Source organism: Girardinichthys multiradiatus, chromosome 24 (genome assembly GCF_021462225.1).
Source record: "Girardinichthys multiradiatus isolate DD_20200921_A chromosome 24, DD_fGirMul_XY1, whole genome shotgun sequence".
NCBI classification, from domain to species: Eukaryota; Metazoa; Chordata; class Actinopteri; order Cyprinodontiformes; family Goodeidae; genus Girardinichthys; species Girardinichthys multiradiatus.
In genome coordinates, this window is record NC_061816.1 from 18,680,367 (window position 1) to 18,698,374 (window position 18,008).

General features: G+C 39.7%; 1 protein-coding gene across 3 annotated transcripts in view; it reads right to left on the reverse strand.

Moving 5' to 3' along the window:
• Nucleotides 1-18,008, reverse strand: part of LOC124861647 (sodium-driven chloride bicarbonate exchanger-like) — a 77,998-nt gene that overhangs the window by 10,714 nt on the left and 49,276 nt on the right. For all 3 annotated transcript variants that reach the window (XR_007036703.1, XR_007036702.1, XM_047355533.1), the window contains exons 13-24: nt 15,102-15,276; nt 14,459-14,592; nt 14,117-14,362; nt 13,536-13,641; nt 11,540-11,701; nt 8,437-8,550; nt 4,242-4,403; nt 2,316-2,567; nt 1,688-1,756; nt 1,427-1,600; nt 1,221-1,343; nt 1,071-1,135 (exon numbers count right to left, since the gene is read on the reverse strand). Coding sequence is in view for 1 of the 3 variants with exons in the window: in XM_047355533.1 (XP_047211489.1) it covers nt 1,071-1,135; nt 1,221-1,343; nt 1,427-1,600; nt 1,688-1,756; nt 2,316-2,567; nt 4,242-4,403; nt 8,437-8,550; nt 11,540-11,701; nt 13,536-13,641; nt 14,117-14,362; nt 14,459-14,592; nt 15,102-15,276 (1,782 nt within the window). In the remaining 2 variants the exon portion in view is untranslated. The remainder of the gene's footprint in view (nt 1-1,070; nt 1,136-1,220; nt 1,344-1,426; nt 1,601-1,687; nt 1,757-2,315; nt 2,568-4,241; nt 4,404-8,436; nt 8,551-11,539; nt 11,702-13,535; nt 13,642-14,116; nt 14,363-14,458; nt 14,593-15,101; nt 15,277-18,008) is intronic.

Sequence of the window (18,008 nt, forward strand, 5' to 3'; positions counted from 1 at the left end):
GATATTTCTGCTGTGGTCAACGCTTTAAACATGGACCTTGCAAAAAATACAGCCACAGAAATCTAGTAAGGAAGGAAGGTCTCCACAATGGAAGTTCAGCATGATGAAAACAGTAAAGGAAGAAAGAAAGGAAGGTTACAAGGAAGGACACAGAGAAAAAGGGACACCATGATAAAAGGAAGTTAGGACACAAGAAAGGAAAGAGAAGGAGGGAAAAATGGAGCAACACAAAGAATGAAGAGGGGCTGGATACATTGAATGAAAGACGAAGAGAAGAAGGGTAGGACACAAGGAAGAGAGTACATAATAAAGGAAATAAGGGCACAAAGGAGGAATAAATTTAGGACACAAGAAAGAAAGGAAGGGCTAGAGGGAGGAGAAATAAAGCACACGTGGAAGAAAGAAAGTAAAGAAAGAGGGTCATTAGGGATAAGGGGTAAGGCTGGAAGGAAGGAAGTGTGGACAGAAGGACATTCAGACAATAAGACAGGGAAAGAGGGCTGGAAACACATTTTTCCCATAACTATTTAGAAGTGGAAAATACTTGATTCAAATCCCATACCTATCATTCTGCATAGGAACCCTGCCTGCAGCTCCACTGTAGTTACCAAATAATCCTCTCAGAACGATAAGGCCACCACTTCATTTCATGGTGGGGATGCATCGTCTAGCCACAGGTGGACTCTATTTACCCAGTAGGTGACTTCTGAAGGTATTCTGGTTTTATTTAGGGGTCCCAGAATAATGAGGCTGAATAAAAATGCATGCCATATTTTCAGATTTTTGATTGTAAAACATTTTGAAAACGCTAAATTGTTTTACATGCAATTCACACAGACGTTTCACTCCATTTTTGTATGCTAAACTGGAGTTTGTTTAGTAATATGACAAAATGTCATGGAACACTGACTTAAGACATGTGCAAAGCATGGTACGTGTATAAAATCATTAAAAAACACAAATAATATTAATTGCTGTTTGATTTTAAGGTGTTTGACATTCTGATAAAACATCAGAACTCAAAGCTGCAGACCGACAGTGAAATGTAATAAAAAATGAAAATGACTCACTTGTAGTGCCCCTCCAGTGGTACTTGCACAATCCCTTCCTCCTCTGCAATAATACTATGTTCCTCCTGTAGAAAGAGATGAAACACAGAATACATGCAGTAACACCACCAACTGTAACATATTATCCAAAGTTGTGCTCTTCTACTGCACCTCTTCCGCTGCATCCTCCAGTTTCTTCTTCTTCCACTCTGGCATGAGATCATCCAGCCAGCTCAGTTCTCTCTTGGTGAAGATGAAATCAAGCAACTTACGAATAAATACCAGAGCCAAAACCTGAAGAAGCAGCAAGAGTAAGCTATCAAGCAAGCAAAGATTGCACAGCCACATGTGTACACACAGACACACAGTCAGGTTACCATCATGGGAAAAACGATGGCAGCCCTGGAGGTCTTAATGACCCAGAGTAGGATCAAGCAGCTAAGCTGGATGATGGTAAAGAGGTGCACCTTCCTCAGGGGTACATGTCGAAGGTAGATGAAGTCTGGCTGATGTTTGGCTGGCATGCCAAACAGCCGCAAGCGGTCAAAGAACTTCAAAGATACAATCAGAGTTCATAAATGAATCTTTTCTGGATAAATCATGGCTATAACATACCAGCGGGCTCTGTGAATGCTCACCTGAATGCCTCTGAGGGAAGACGCTCCCATGTACAAAAAGACGCCATAGAGCACAGGCATGGGGATGAACTGAAAACAGAGCAGGATAAGTCAGGATCAGGATCCCGCCACTTAAAGCGAGGCTAATGGCATTAACCAACAGTTATGGAGTTCTCACCTTTTACAGCATCTTTTACTATTTTAAAGCATTTTCGAAACAGCTTAGTTTTGAAGCTTTTTCACTTGATAATCATGGACTATAAACTGATTCAAAAGGGGTGTGGTTTAAAATGCTCTTTCATGTTGTTTTGGAGATCTTTTAGCCTACTTCAGGTAGTGAAACAGGTTCTGTTACAGTGATTTCTTGATTTCACGGGTCTGGCAGGATTCGGGCCTGATGAGACTAGGGAAATTGTACCAAACAAAGTGGCAAATCAGTACAGATAATGTTTTGTTTGTTTATTTTATAGCTTTTTTGCCCTAAAATTAAAATCATCATTTAAAAACTACTTTTAGGTTATAGTTGTGTGATATTAAAATGTGTTTGATGGAGATAAATCATATGCACTTTTAAATTCAAAACACATTGTATTCAAATGATTTTTGAGGGTATGAATACTTTGTGAGGGTGTCTGAGGTTTTCTCTGACCTTTAGCACAGAGGTCATGAAGACGGAGCAGCCCATGAGCGTGAAGATCATGAGGCCAGTGAAACGCTGTTCGCGGATGCCCAGGAACTTGGGCTGCTCTCCAGGAGCTGAGCACTCTGACTCCAGCTTCAGGCTGTTGACGTGGGAGATGGAGAGCACAGTGGCAGCCACGAACCATGGGAGGCCCATCACAGAGCACACGCCCAGCATGACCCCGACCACGAACAGGTCCAGGTGGTAGCCGCAGCCTTTCTGCAGAGACAGGTAGGGACAGACTTTAGAACTAATGAGCTTTCAAACTGCGACTTGGCTGACATACAGTACAGACCAAAAGTTTGGACACACCTTTTGTTTATTTTCATGACTATGAATATTGTAGCTTCACACTGAAGGCATCAAAACTATGAATTAACACATGTAGAATTATATACTGAACAAAAAAGTGTGAAACAACTGAAAATATGTCTTATATTCTAGGTTCTTCAAAGTAGCCACCTTTTGCTTTGATTACTGCTCCGCACTCTTGGCATTCTGTTGATGAGCTTCAAGAGGTAGTCACCTGAAATGGTTTTCACTTCACAGGTGTGCCCTGTCAGGTTTAATAAGTGGGATTTCAAGCCTTATAAATGGGGTTGGGACTATCAGTTGTGTTGTGCAGGAGGTGGATACAGTACACAGCTGATAGTCCTACTGAATAGACTGTTAGAATTTGTATTATGGCAAGAAAAAAGCAGCTAAGTAAAGAAAAACGAGTGGCCATCAATACTTTAAGAAATGCAGTCGCAAAAACCATCAAGCGCTACAAAGAAACTGGCTCACATGAGGACCGCCCCAGGAAAGGAAGACCAAGAGTCACCTCTGCTGTGGACGATAAGTTCATCCGAGTCACCAGCCTCAGAAATCGCAGGTTAACAGCAGCTCAGATTAGAGAACAGGTCAATGCCACACAGAGTTCTAGCAGCAGACACATCTCTAGAACAACTGTTAAGAGGAGACTGTGTGAATCAGGCCTTCATGGTAAAATAGCTGCTAGGAAACCACTGCTGAGGACAGGCAACAAGCAGAAGAGACTTGTTTGGGTTAAAGAACACAAGGAATGGACATTAGACCAGTGGAAATCTGTGCTTTGGTCTGATGAGTCCAAGTTTGAGATCTTTGGTTCCAACCACCTTGTCGTTGTGCGGCGCAGAAGAGGTGAACGGATGGACTCTACATGCCTGGTTCCCACCATGAAGCATGGAGGAGGAGGTGTGATGGTGTGGGGGTGCTTTGCTGGTGACACTGTTGGGGATTTATTCAAAATTGAAGGCATACTGAACCAGCATGGCTACCACAGCATCTTGCATGCTATTCCATCCGGTTTGTGTTTAGTTGGACCATCATTTATTTTTCAACAGGACAATGACCCCAAACACACCTCCAGGCTGTGTAAGGGCTATTTGACCAAGAAGGAGAGTGATGGGGCGCTGCGCCAGATGACCTGGCCTCCACAGTCACCGGACCTGAACCCAATCGAGATGGTTTGGGGTGAGCTGGACCGCAGAGTGAAGGCAAAAGGGCCAACAAGTGCTAAGCATCTCTGGGAACTCCTTCAAGACTGTTGGAAAACCATTTCAGGTGACTACCTCTTGAAGCTCATCAACAGAATGCCAAGAGTGTTTGGAGCAGTAATCAAAGCAAAAGGTGGCTACTTTGAAGAACCTAGAATATAAGACATATTTTCAGTTGTTTCACACTTTTTTGTTCAGTATATAATTCTACATGTGTTAATTCATAGTTTTGATGCCTTCAGTGTGATGCTACAATATCCATAGTCATGAAAATAAAGACAACTCTTTGAATGAGAAGGTGTGTCCAAACGTTTGGTCTGTGCTGTAAAAGAAACCAAACACTGACGTCAACAAAAAGAAATGAACTAAATTAAACCTTCAGTTTGTGCTCCTTCCTGTTAATAATAACAGCTGTGATCTGCTGGTCCATGAAGATGAGGATGGTGCAGAGCAGAGCGGGAATAGATGTGACAATGGTGGTCCACCATGGGTTGGGTCCTACAGGGTTTATAACCCACCCCCGATCATCTCTTGTTGGCTATGGAGAGTAAACAGGATATTTTTGTTAAATTATGACATAGCTAAAGATTTTAATAATAATCATTAAAAATAATTCTAATACAATTATTCAGGTTAGTAATTTTAATGGAATTTGCAAAGTGCATCAGAAAAATGCTTCAAGAGGATTTCTGTGACAAAATCAGGTTTAACTTTAACAACCTGTTACTGTAATACACAATACTATGCTATGACATAGTATAGTATAAGGATCTGTACTGCACTGTACTACGATCTGCTATGCTATATTGTAACTGAGTATACTATACTTTACTGTGCTATAGTATGCTATATTATGCTGTACTACATTAAAGCTATTCCATAATGTATTGTAATACAATATTCTATACAATCTTACAGTATACTATACTGTTTTGTTAAGCTGTATTATGTTTTTCTGTATTATACTATATTACTGTACCATGAGCTATCCTCAACTGATATTTTATGTGCTCTACTGTGCTGTGATGAGCTGTACTGCATAGTACTGCAGCACCATGCTGTAATATGCTATTCTACACACTATACTATACTATTCTAAGTTAAAGTGTCAAGTTTTTCCACCCAAGTCTCGAGTCAAGTCTAAAGTAAAGGTCTGCAAGTCTTGAGTTGATTCAAAGTCCTAAACTTTTAATTTTGAGTTTTAAACAAGTCATTTGAGTAAATAGGTTATTTAATCAGAGCAACAATAATTTGGCATAAACAGGATTTCTATACGGAATAAGAATTATTTCCATGTTAACCCACTGCAACAGTACAAACTTGCTACTACTATATTATACAAGTAACATCAAATTATTAAAATAACTACTCAATTTATACGATTGTACAAAAGTGAATTTTGTAATCAAGTTGATTTAAGAAGACACGATTATATTCTAGTATCTCCCAACTTGAATGCACTAACTTTGTTTCTGCTTCAGGTTCAAAGCATAGAGACTTGTCATTCACACAATGGAACCTATGTCTTTCCAGGCTCCAATATTTAAATTAGCAAGCACAAAAATCCTAGTTGTTAAGCATCCATTAGTTCAAACTGTCAAAAAAAAGTTAGATGTTGTTACCTCTGTGCTTTAGCTTTCAGCCCACATGTTTTTCTAACACATTTATTTCTTTTTGATCACCTTGTGGTTTGTGCAAGCAAATTAAATCATATATAATTTTGCTTTGTTGTGTTGGATGTTGGGATTTTGAAAATGTACTTAAAACAGTCTGGAAAAAAATAAATCAAGCTAACTTATTTAAGAAATGTATTATGAAGACTTTCTAAACTCTAGAGTATCATCTGAATAGAAATGCAACTATGTTTTATTACTGTCATTAAACCTAAGCTATAACACTGGAGTACTGCAAGCATTGCATTTGGGACATATTAATAAAACCTAAACATGAAAACAGAGAACACGTTTTCTGTGGGTGACCCACGTGCTTGACATGAAGGTGAGGAGGGAAAATAATTTTTTTTGCTTTGTTTTATCTATTTTTTATTTATTTTTTTGTTGTTGAAAAAAACACTTTAATTATGACTCTAAAAAATGCATCATGATTGCTGTCTGTCTCAGAGCAACCGTGATCATCCATCACCCAACCCATCGGCCACACATTTATGGCAGCTCTGGCAGTCTGTACATATTGTCGAAACAGCCTCTGGTAGTCCTCAGGTCACTTTTGCCACGGTTGCATTTAAGAATCAGTCTGAGACTCTTGCTTCAGTCTAGATTTAAAATCTCACTGAAAATGTCTGAACATTGTGGTGCAGTGTTGTGCTGCGCATAGTAGATGATAGTTGGGTGTTGCCATTCTTTTTCTATTTCAGCTTTACTCACACCTAATAGAGCTTCCTGTTCATCTCCATCACTGTAAGAGTCTTTGCTGTCATTGTAGGATGCAGACGAAAAGCAGGTAAACAGCACGGTAGATGCAGCATGCTTGTTGTGGCAACAAGACGGGAAACTATTGGTGCGCAGCGGTCAAGTTGAAGTGTAGTCATGAGTCATTGGTGTAGAAGTTCGAGTCAAGTCCAAAGAGTCAAAATAAGGTGAGATCTTTCCATGTAATCCATGCAACATTTAGTAACTGCTCACAGTTAACTCCATAAAAGTTACAATAAATATCCTAATGTGTAATCCATGCAATAATTATTAAAATACACGGTTGAAACAGTGGAGAGTGAAACAAGCATGTTCTCATATTCTGGAGCTGAGAGACTGGAGAGGCCTGTGTGGAGCCACGTATTATCTGCCACATGTTATCTGTCTTATCTTTTGCAAACAAGTATATCCAAAGAAATGATGTATGATGATTTTACATTCTTTCACGTGTATTAAATGAAATTAGTAGTCTTTGATTAACAAGTTAAAGATGTATGATTGAAATGTGGTTAAGAACTGAGAATTAGAGGAAAAACATTAAGGTTTGACATTCTCAATCAGCTATATATGAGAGAAATAAAACATTGAGCAATAATCAAGAGGCTGAGCTGAATAGGTTGCGCAATAACTAAGAAGCCTAATAAGGGGCTGACTGGTGAAAGCATCAAGCACCATAAAAGTAAGGCTGAAGGAGGGAACGGAGTTGTTTCCTCGCAGAAGACCAGCGAACAAGATCGGACGGAGAAAAGAAGCTTAGATGGAAAAGGACCAGAGACACAGCCCCACTGATCGACTGCATTAAAAAGAGGATCAACCCGTGGGCCCAGAAAGGACTGTGCCTCAAAATTAAGAATCTGATTTCATCTAAAGCCTTTTTATCCAGACAACAGAAGTGAACTTGATCGGTGAACAGCTGATTGCTCTAAGATTCAGGCTTCTGGAAGTCCTGAATCAACCTCATTTATGTCTCCGGGTTTCCTTCAACTTTTCAGCCTCTGGAAACTACTGTCTTCAGAGACAAATAACAACAAATATCCTGTTTAACCATCAAAGCCTGGAGCATCCGTGCCTGTCACTTAAAGGAAGAAATCTGAAGATTATGTCGTATTCCCTTCAAGAAACCACTCGTTGTTACCAGAAGAATCTTCTCCATCAGATGCATGGATGAGCCTCCGTCTTCAAAGCCTCTCCAAACTCACTAGTTTCAGCATCAGGGAAAGACAGGTTGAGTTGATTGATTCATTTCTATTATTGAAATTATTATGTGTTGCTGAATTTAAGCTGTTACTGACCCCTGCAAAAGCGTTACTAATTAAAGAAAGCATATGAAAGTGTAGTTAAATCGTGGACATTCAGTTATTTGAGTCACTGTATTTTTTGGTTTTTCATTGGTGGTAAAAAGTCTTGTTGCCTGGTTCCAAGATATTTTAGGAAGTTTTTATAGGTTGCCTGAGCCAAGTTTGTTAAAACAGCACCCTTGGGGTTCATGCCGAGCCACTAAAATTAACCTAGCCCATATACCAAGAGCCAGTTGTAAAATTAGGGAATGAGCAGCCGTGAACAAAAGTGACTGTTGAAAGTGTGGATAACTGCGAGAGGCTACTCAGTCGTCCAGACCACCAGTTGAAGAAGGGCGAGACTTTTGTATGAAGGATGTCAGAGGCTAGGCGAGTTATTTCCAGACACCAGCTTAAACAGAACTTTCATTAAACCTGCTTAGTAAGATCTTTCAAGTTTAGGAAAGTCCGGACCCGTTGGATGGAGAGCTGGTTTGAGCAATCCCTTTAGACATAGGGAAGTAGGAGGGAGGGGTTAGCTCATCAGACAACGAAAAAAGTCTTTAATGATTTCATCAAGTCGAGTCTGAAGTCATTAAATTTGTGACTCGAGTCTGTCTCACATCTAAGTCACATGACTCGAGTCCACACATCTGTACTATACTATACTATACTGTGCTTTGCTGTTCTATACTTTAGTGTTGTATACCATGCAATGCTGTACTTTATCTACCATCTTATACTAAGCTGTACTGTACTATGCTATACTGTACTAAACTGCACTACATTATAATTTTCTATAGCATCCTATACTGTAAACACAACTGTAGAATTTCAGATACACAATAAGTTCATGAGGGCTTACTTTGAACTTGCTGGGGACTTGTAATTTAGGAGAGGGGATTCCCAGGGCATAATCGACAAGGACCATAGTCAGAATAGTGATAAAGACTGCAAAGTCGCTGATGACAGACCTCACCTGGACAGAACAAAGACACTTCTTCAGGCAAAGTCCATGTTAAATTTAAACAAAAATATATAAAAAGTGTACCAATAAAAAAAACACTTTATTACCTGTGTGCTCTCAGCTGAGAAATTTAAGACTTGATGCCTTAAGTTAAGATTTTATCAACGTTTTGCAAAGTCTTTTAAATTCAGTCAATAATTAAAAAATGTGCTGTATCAATGTTTTCTAAATTCCTCAACCTCTGGACTGGGTTTCTAGTTCCATTTAATTAAATCAGTGACAAACAAGAAAAAATAGCTGTTGGTAAAAACAAATGTTACAAAATGCATATAAATACCTCAGTTTGAACTGTTATCAGTACAGTATTTGCAGTATTCCTGCAGAGTAATATTTGTCACCACAAGGTGGTGATCAGACAACACAGTTTAGTGAGCCAACATCACCCCACACATAGCTGGTGTGTGTCATCTCAATGACAACCCATAGAAACTGGGCATAGAATAGCCACACAGACTGAAGGGTTTTCACTGTTTTCCATAACAACCAGTAGATGGAAGCATATGCCAATGATGTAGTCAGACAGGTTAAGCTGTTTTTGTGTAAGTCTTACAACAGTTTTTCGGTGTCCTGTTTCGACAGGATGTCTATAATACTTACAGTGTTTTAAGATGGTATTAGGCTGATTTAGTTTTAGACTTTACAGTGCCTTGCCACAGACTTTAATGTTTTTCAGTAGGATTTTATGTGTACAAGGAGGAAGAAAAATGACATGATTTCCGAAGTTTTGTGCATTAATATTTTGTAGAACAGCCTTTTGCAGAGACGTACTGCAAATCTGTTGCAGTATGTCTCTACCAGCTTTGGAGATCAACAGAGTGAAATTTTTGCCCATTCTGCACTGGGACTGTAGATGGAAGATAGCTGGAGAAAAGGTATAAACTGCTGCAGTATGTCTTTGCACCATAAACCAAGTGTATTGTGTACATATCCATTTGCTTTTACTTTACAGTTATGCACAACTATGTGTTGGTCTATCAAATAAAACTCCATTAACATACAGGTGGTTGTAGAGTGGCAAAATGTTAAAAAAGGTTCAAGGGGTGTTAATACTGTGGCATATATAAAGTTAGATTTTAGGTCTGAGAACATGGCTACACCTAAGCTTTTATGACATGATCTGCAATTTTTAGACTCCTGGTAGGTATGATTGGTAGCTAAGTCCTATTTACATTAAGATGGAGGATATTCCAGTCCATCCGCTCTAACCCTGGTAACATATAAGTACAGCTCATAAAGTTAGAAAACAGTTAAAAGGTTCATTTGTTTTGTCACTAATTGCCGAAAAGGAAACTCATATTATTTAGATTCATTATAGATAGACAGATAGATAAGTTTTTATTTATATTTGTATATGTATATGCATAGTACCAATCTTCCTGTTTCATTTAAATATTAAATCTGTTACGTTCCACCCCCCCAACCCCAGTGCCCACCAACCTGACACTCCATCTCTTAAGTTTAGATGTTAAGTCCATCCAAGTTGCAATGGTGTTCAGAGTTGTTTTATTGATCCTTGCTGATGAAAGTTTCAGGTATGCCATGTCAATATATAATGGGAGACAGTGAGTGCAAGACGTGTTATTAGTGGGCCTGCACCTTTGGGCTATAATTTTCTTCACTGTAGTCAGACCGGCCTGCCAGATTTTATGAGTTTTATCCATAAGGGATACCTGTGACTCATCACTTAGTAAATGAACAGCCAGGTCCAAAGGGAGAGGGACTGCAATTACTTCAGAAAGACAGTAAGTTACTTTGACCCAGAGGTCCTGCACTCTCCGGTCTTTCCCAAACAACATGGATGAAAGAGCTCAGAGTCCCCAGGGGGCAGAATGAGCAGTAAGGGTCTGGTGCAGCACCAATTTTGTGCCTAACAATTCGTGTCAAATATGCTCTGTGACAAAACTTCATATGCACGTAGCAATGATTAGGATTCTTAGAAGCCTTCTCAACATTATGCCACATTTTTTCCCAGTCAGGTTTAGACCCCTGAGCGACCAGATCTTCATCCCAAGCTTTCATACCCGAGGAGGGACGTATATTTTGGGCTGTAAATTTGCTATAAGCACAAGAAACTGTTTTTCTAGATGCATCCGGTATCCAGTTGAAAACTGGTTGATCACTAAAGTCCCAGGGGACTCTATATGTCCTACAAGCAGACCTTATTGCTCCTACGTGATATCATCAACAATATTATTATTTTCTGAGGCACAAAGGTTTGTGTTTTATTATCTGTAAGAAAAAATCATCAAAATTAAAAGAAACAAAAAGGCTGAAAATATTTCATTCCATGTGTAATTAATCTATATATGAGTTTCACTTTCTGAAATGAGTGAAAAAAATGTTTAACTTTCTTGTGATACTATTTCTAGTATTTAATAAGGGACTGTAAGGGACATTTGCCATGTGTTGAATTAGGAGAGATCATATAATCTGAGTTAGGGGGAGTAACACTGAATAAAAGTGGCTCAAAAATCGAGCCCTGAGAAACCCCAAATATGATCTTGGTTTAGATATCAAAATTGGCCTGCTGTGTTAATAGCATTTTGTATAAAGATAAAGTTCAACATTAAACAGTGTTTACCTATTAGACCTATTAGGTCTAATAGGTAAACCTATTAGATGATCAGCTGAAGTATCAGTTTTAATGCTTCTTAAATGTCTGAAATGTTCCTAAGCTTTTACCCTCTCATATTTTTTTTAACAGAGCACAATGCTGAGATGTGTGGTTTAGGAACAAGGACTAGGTTGTTAAATAGGTGAAAAAGCTGCAAAGATTTAAAAAAAAATTTTTTTATATCTTCAGAAGGCCAAGATAACTGAAAAGAAAAGACTGGACCAATCAAAATTCTTGCTGCTAACTACACTGCCAGAAGCAAAAAAATCCAACATATGATCTCAGCCACAGAGTCAAAGACTAGATTAGTGTTGTCAGTTTGCTTACCTTGGTGGGGAAGTAGCGGCTCGTCTTGAACTCCTTGAGGAAGGCCGACATGAAGACTGTAGTGAAAAACAGGACCACACACCAGAAGAGGACATCTGGGATGTAAGGGCCATGGTGGCCACATGCGGGCCCCTCAAACTGCCCGTGTAACATCTCACACTCCTACTGGCCCCAATGTGTATGCAAATAATGGTGGAGATCAGAGGAACAGAGAGCAAAGTAATGAGGAAAGCAAGAACCACTGATGAATTAAGTCTCTGGTAAACAATTAACAGTGATGTAAAAAGTATTTTACCCAATAAAGACTTTCCTGTTTTTGTGTTTTGTTTTATTCTCACTTAAAATTAATTAGGATAAAAAAAACCATACAACCCAACACGGTCCTAGCCAAAAATAAAACCGCGCTTCTTGATAAATTATGAAATAACTGCCTAACACATTATTTTGGTTCAATTGTAATAACCAAACCAAGGCCTGATTACTGTCAGACCTGTATATTTAAACTGAAATGTCTGAAAACATGAAATAGGCTAATAATCTTGCAGCAATCTAAAGAAATTCAAGAAAGGTCGCTGACATCTATCAGTATAGAAAGGATTACGAGTCTTACGTCTAAGGCTCTGGGACTCCAGTGAACCATAGTAAGAGGTATTACCCACAAATGGATAAAAAAAAGGTAAACCTTTCCAGGAGTGATGCGCCTACCAAAATCGCTCCAAGGTAAGATTGACGACTCATCCAGGATGTCACAGGAGAACCCAGTCCTACATTTAAAGCACTGCTGGTCTCTCTTGGCATTAGTTGAAGTCAAAGTTCATAATTCAACAACAAGAAAGAGAGACTTGCCAAAAATGGCATCCGTGTGAGGATAAAGAATCATCCCCCCCCACAAGACGTTTGGGAAAATATTCTGTAAATGGACGAGAGGAAAAGGGAACTGTTTAAAATGTGTGTGGTCTATTAAATCTGATGTGAATCTAACATGACATTTGTTAGGGTTTGAAAACTTTTGTATTGTTTATCACTCATGTCTGCTCTAAGTGCTTTTCCCTCCCACATGCCACAGAAAGGGAGATGGGGGACAGGAGTGAGTTATGCTTTTATCAGCAACATCTAGGGGCTGCTCTACCAAGTCCCCACCTCCCTCTCTGTTTATAATCAAGACGCATGAACCCTAACCTTTCTGACCCCACGCACACACACACACACACACACACACACACACACACACACACACACACACACACCCTGAATGTTTGTTGAACTGTGTGTGAACCAGCATGTATAAATAAGGAGAGATGGGTGCCAACACTTCGTAGTCTGCACTGCGGAAGTGAGCTACCCTTGCTGCAAGTAAATCTGACTCTGTATCGTTCTTGCCTCTGAGTTGACTAATTAATACCTAACAACATTTATGAAAAAGAACATCACATCGACAGTCAAACATGGTGGTAATGGTGTGATGGTCTGGGGTTGCTTTGCTGCTTCAGGACCAGGATGACTTACTGTGATTGATGGAAGTAGGATTTTTATTTTCGAGCAAAACATCTTAAGGACGAATGTCATCAGTTTGCAACCTTAAGCTCAGGTTCACATGGTCTAAGCAGTAATGATCCAAAGAAGATCAGCAAGTCCATATTTGAAAGCTCAAAAAACAAAACAAACCAAAAAATAAAAAAGGAGATCAGGGTTAATCCCTTTAAATACACAACTACCTGATGTTTTCCTCTTTAAAGCAATTGCTGTAGTGACTTAGTACTCAGCCATCAGATTGACTGCATCTTCATGCTAATTTTGCTCAATGCTTTGAAATTCAACCCACGTAATCTTAATCTATGTCAGAAATACACATCTTAAGAAAGCAAAGCATGGACTGAGGAGACCACAACAATCTTCTGTTCAGGTTTTAGCTTTGCTTTCTGTCTATCGTCATCCTCTCTCATTCAGAAGGCTACCTTCACACTGTGGCTCTAACAAAAATAAATGTGTCCTTTACCTTGACCTCTAGTGTAGTCCAGTTGACCCTGGAGACCGTGATGTTTCTCTCCTCCCAATATAGCAGAGTCTCATTGCTTGGGTCCCTGGGCTCAACACAGCTACACCTGTTCAAAGTAAAATAATCGGGAAGCATTCAAAAGTCATTTTCTCGCATTAAAAGCACATAACCTCTGTTTACTGCTCATGCATCAATATAACATAACTGCTCCTTAAACTAATCGGTCTCTGCCGTCTTCCAAATCAAAGCTGGGAACCCCAGAGCCCGGCTGCTAACAGTGTTATGCAACGGGTGATAATCCATGGGGTTCCTGAAAACTATCAGTATGAGATTATTCCTCAAACAGTTCAACCATTTACTGAAATAACAAGCAGTGTATCGGCTTCACCACTGCACCATCTGTCATTTCATGACATAACAGGGGCACTTTATCATGTTTGGCAAATATGCTGACTAAGTACGCAGCATATTCTGCAGAGTACATATGTAATCTCTATGTAAAGATTTAGAACTGAAGATTACTGTGATCATGTGACTACTGACGTTAATGTCTTCCAACAGAATAGGACACAGACACTTGCCAGTACTGGGTGAGCTTCTGCAGGTCGTTGTGTTTATTGATTGGATAGTGCACCCCCAGGTGAATTAGCTTCTCCAGGGCCTCATAGATGAAGATGATGCAGATCAGCGCAGCGAAAGCCTCTTCAGTGAAGCGTGTGATGTAGCAGACAAGTGAGCTGGCATCTGTGGCCACCAGCAGCAGGCAGAAGAAAGCTGTCCACAGTCCAATACAGGTCCTCAGGGAGAGGTAAGACAGACCATACTCCCTGAGGCACAAACAAACAAGTATAAAACACAAGAAGGAGAAACTAAGTAACATATTTCAACACAAACAAACACAAAAAGTCAGGAATACAGCTTACTTGCAAAACTTGAAAAGGATCTTTTCAAAGACCAGTACAGGCCCAGTGCTACCCAGGATAGTGAGGGGCTGACCAGCAAAAAGGGAGTAGGCTATTCCAGTCATTGAAGCCCCAAACAGGGACTCGATGGCACTCTGGAAAGGCAGGAAACAGAGCTCTGATTCTATTCGTCACACATGCACCTTTGGTGTGTTTAAGGTCTTGTCATTATACAATACACCTACAGCCATGTTAAGAACCGGTCAAAAAATCGGAATATTGGAAAACGTTTCACCTTTAAAAGTAAAAAAAAAAAAAAGAATAACACACTAGCAACACACTACTGATTGAACACTAGTGGAAGAAGACTTGCAGTTTGCTGTTCACAGTTTCAGTCTGATATTTAAAAAAACATTTTGAGAAAAGCACTAAAAGTGTAGAAACATTTTTTTATTAAAATCGTAATCAGATTAAAGTTGTAGCTGTAGGTCAGAGCTTTGCAGACACTGTAGATTGGAAAAATCTCTGATTGGTTATAGTCTTTGAAGCTACATCTACATCTAGCTACATCTAGCTGTGTGTCATTATAAACTTAGATTGACTTTGAGCACAAGCTGTAGCTTGGAATCTAGAAGTCCTGTGAAGAAGTAAAGATCCATCTTACCACACGCCCCTCTGTAGCCTCACCCAGAAGTCCTCCGAAGGTAATAACGGGTGACATGCAGGCGCAGTAAAGAAAGAGGAAGGAGGCCAGACACTGGAGACTGATGGCGTCTGTGTAGTCTGAAAGGTAGTGACGGGCCTTTCGCTTGATGTCCAAGATCATCCCACCAAAGAACCTGCAATGACCCAAGGATTTTAGGCAAGAGGTTCAGAAAGTTATTCATAATATTTAATAAATAATAATACAATGCTCTTTTAAAGTTTCATGCAAAAATATTATCAATGCATTTTTGTTTTGTTTTGTATGAACTATACATTCCCTGTGCATGCTGGAGTTCTCTCCGGGTATTCCGGCTTCCTCTCACAGTCACAAAACATGACCGTTAGGTTAATTAGTTGCCCTCAGGCGTGAGTGTGTGTGCAAGGTTGTTTCTCTGTGTTCCCCAGTGACGAACCAGGGGCCTGTCTAGAGTGTACCCTGGCACTTGCACAATGACTACTGGAGATAGAGAAAAGCCCCCCCACGGCCCTCCAGGGATAAGACGGAATGGATGGATGGATGGATGGATAAAAAGACAAGAGTCAATGCATTTGTTACTTCAAGGCTGGACTATTGTAATTCGTTACTATCAGGATGTCCACAAAATGCAGTTAAAAGCCTTCAGCTGATTCAAAATGCTGCAGCAAGAGTTCTGATGAAAATTAAAAAGAGAGATCATATTTCCCCTACTTTAGCTTCCCTTCATTCCCTTCATTAAATCCAGAATAGAATTTAAAATTCTCCTCACATATAAAGCCCTTAATGATTTAGATTGTTAGATTGTTCCATACGTTCCTAACAGAGCACTTCGTTCTCAGACTGCAGGTTTACTGGTGGTTCCTAGAGTCTCTAAACGTAGAATGGGAGGCAGATCTTTTAGTTATCAGGCTCCTCTCCTGTGGAACCAGTTCCTAGTTTTAGTCCGTGAGTTTTAATAATACCACTACTACTGTCTACTTTTATTACTTTCCTTTTTGATAAAGATTATATTTAGAGTGGCTTAGGTTATTCTGAGCCATCTCTGTAGTTATGCTGCTATTGGTTTAGGACATAATGGCCACTTTCCTTCACTTTGGTACTTTCTCCTACTACTCTCAAATTTCGCATTATTTTCTGTTTCATTTAACTCGATGTTCTCTCTCTGTTATTTGTCTTTATAGAAATTACATCTGGCCTGGGTCTGTGTTTAGCTGTAACACCTTCTTGGAGGGGGACATCAGCTGAGCTACTGCTGCCAACAACTTTATGTTCTCGTTCTACAGATAATACACTTGTCTTTCAGTGTTTAACCCTCTCTCTCTTCTAAATATAGTTATTGGCAGAGCATTTTCTGTGTCTAACTGCATGTGCTCTCTTTCCTCCTGTATACTTGAAAACTGGCTCAGAGTGTATCTGTTTAGCTGTATTTCTCCCCTAGACAAAGCCATTGAATGAGCTACAATTGCTTTTCACGTTTTACTTTTTTTTACATAGAAAGTACTGGATCAATGCTTCGGTATTTTTTGTGTGTGTATGCTGTGTTCACAAAAAAAAACAATTGTTAATGGCAGATGGCTGCTCACACTGGGCCAGGTTGTGGTTGTGATAAAGTTCATTATTTTCCATAATGTCATGATGAAAATTTAACATTCATATATTTTAGATTCATTGCACACTAACTGAAATATTTCAGGTCTTTTATTGTCTTAATACAGATGATTTTGGCATACAGCTCATGAAAACCCAAAATTCCTATCTCACAAAATTAGCATATCATTAAAAGGGTCTCTAAACGAGCTATGAACCTAATCATCTGAATCAACGAGTTAACTCTAAACACCTGCTGTTGGATGGGTGCAAAAACTTGTTATCACTCATGTAAAAACCTTGGGTTGGAAGGCACCTGCACTATGCCTTCCTCCCTGTGTGTGTGAGATCATTGTTATCTCTGTGTGAACCAGCCTCCTTTCTGTCTCACACACACACACCCTGTCTGAACTGTCTGTTGAACTGTGTATATAAATAAAGAGATAGGGTGTCAAAACTTTGTAGTTTCACTGCAAAGTGGGCTACCCTTGTCACAAGTAACTCTGACTGTATCGTTCTTACCTCTGAGTTGACTAAATAATACCTAACATTTATTGGTCCTTCGAAGCCGGATTAATTCAATAACCTTATTTCTCTTTGCTTTAACAGTGACTCTGGGATCCGTGGGGGAAGCCTGACGTCGAGCGAAGCACCGCTGCACAGCCTCCTTTAGCCGGAGTGGCTGAAAGTCCCGGTGTGTGTGAATTCACACCTGGCCAGTGGGTTATTGCCTTCCTCTGCGCGGGGTGACTCTCACAGGGTCCAAAGAGTCACCAAGAAGTCAACTCCGAGGTGAGACAGTTTTAAAATACAGTTCATAGGAAAAGTACTTAACAGTCGTTGGTAGTGCGTCGCCGGTAAGGACGCTGCATTAGGATGGTTTTATTCCACCGTGAAAGGGATAGTGACAAATTTGGTACAATCCCGCCGTGAAGGGGATTAAAGAAAACGACTGAGGATTATTCTCCTGCGAGGGAATAGAGTAAGCGCTATATAAATAAAAGAAGAAAAGTACTTAAAAGTCGTTGGTAGTGCGTCGCCGGTAAGGACGCTGCATTGGGATGGTTTTATTCCACCGTGAAAGGAATAGTGACAAATTAAGGTAGGGCCCCGCCAAGAAGGGGGCCAAATAAAACGACTAAGGGTTATTCCCCTGCGAGGGAATAGAATAAGCGCTATAAAAGTAAAAAAAACGGAGTAAATTGAGCTCATAAAATAACACCAAGTTAACTTAGAAAAATTACAAGGTACCTGAAACTAACTGTGTGACTGTGTTGTGTGTATATGGAGGACTAAGCATTT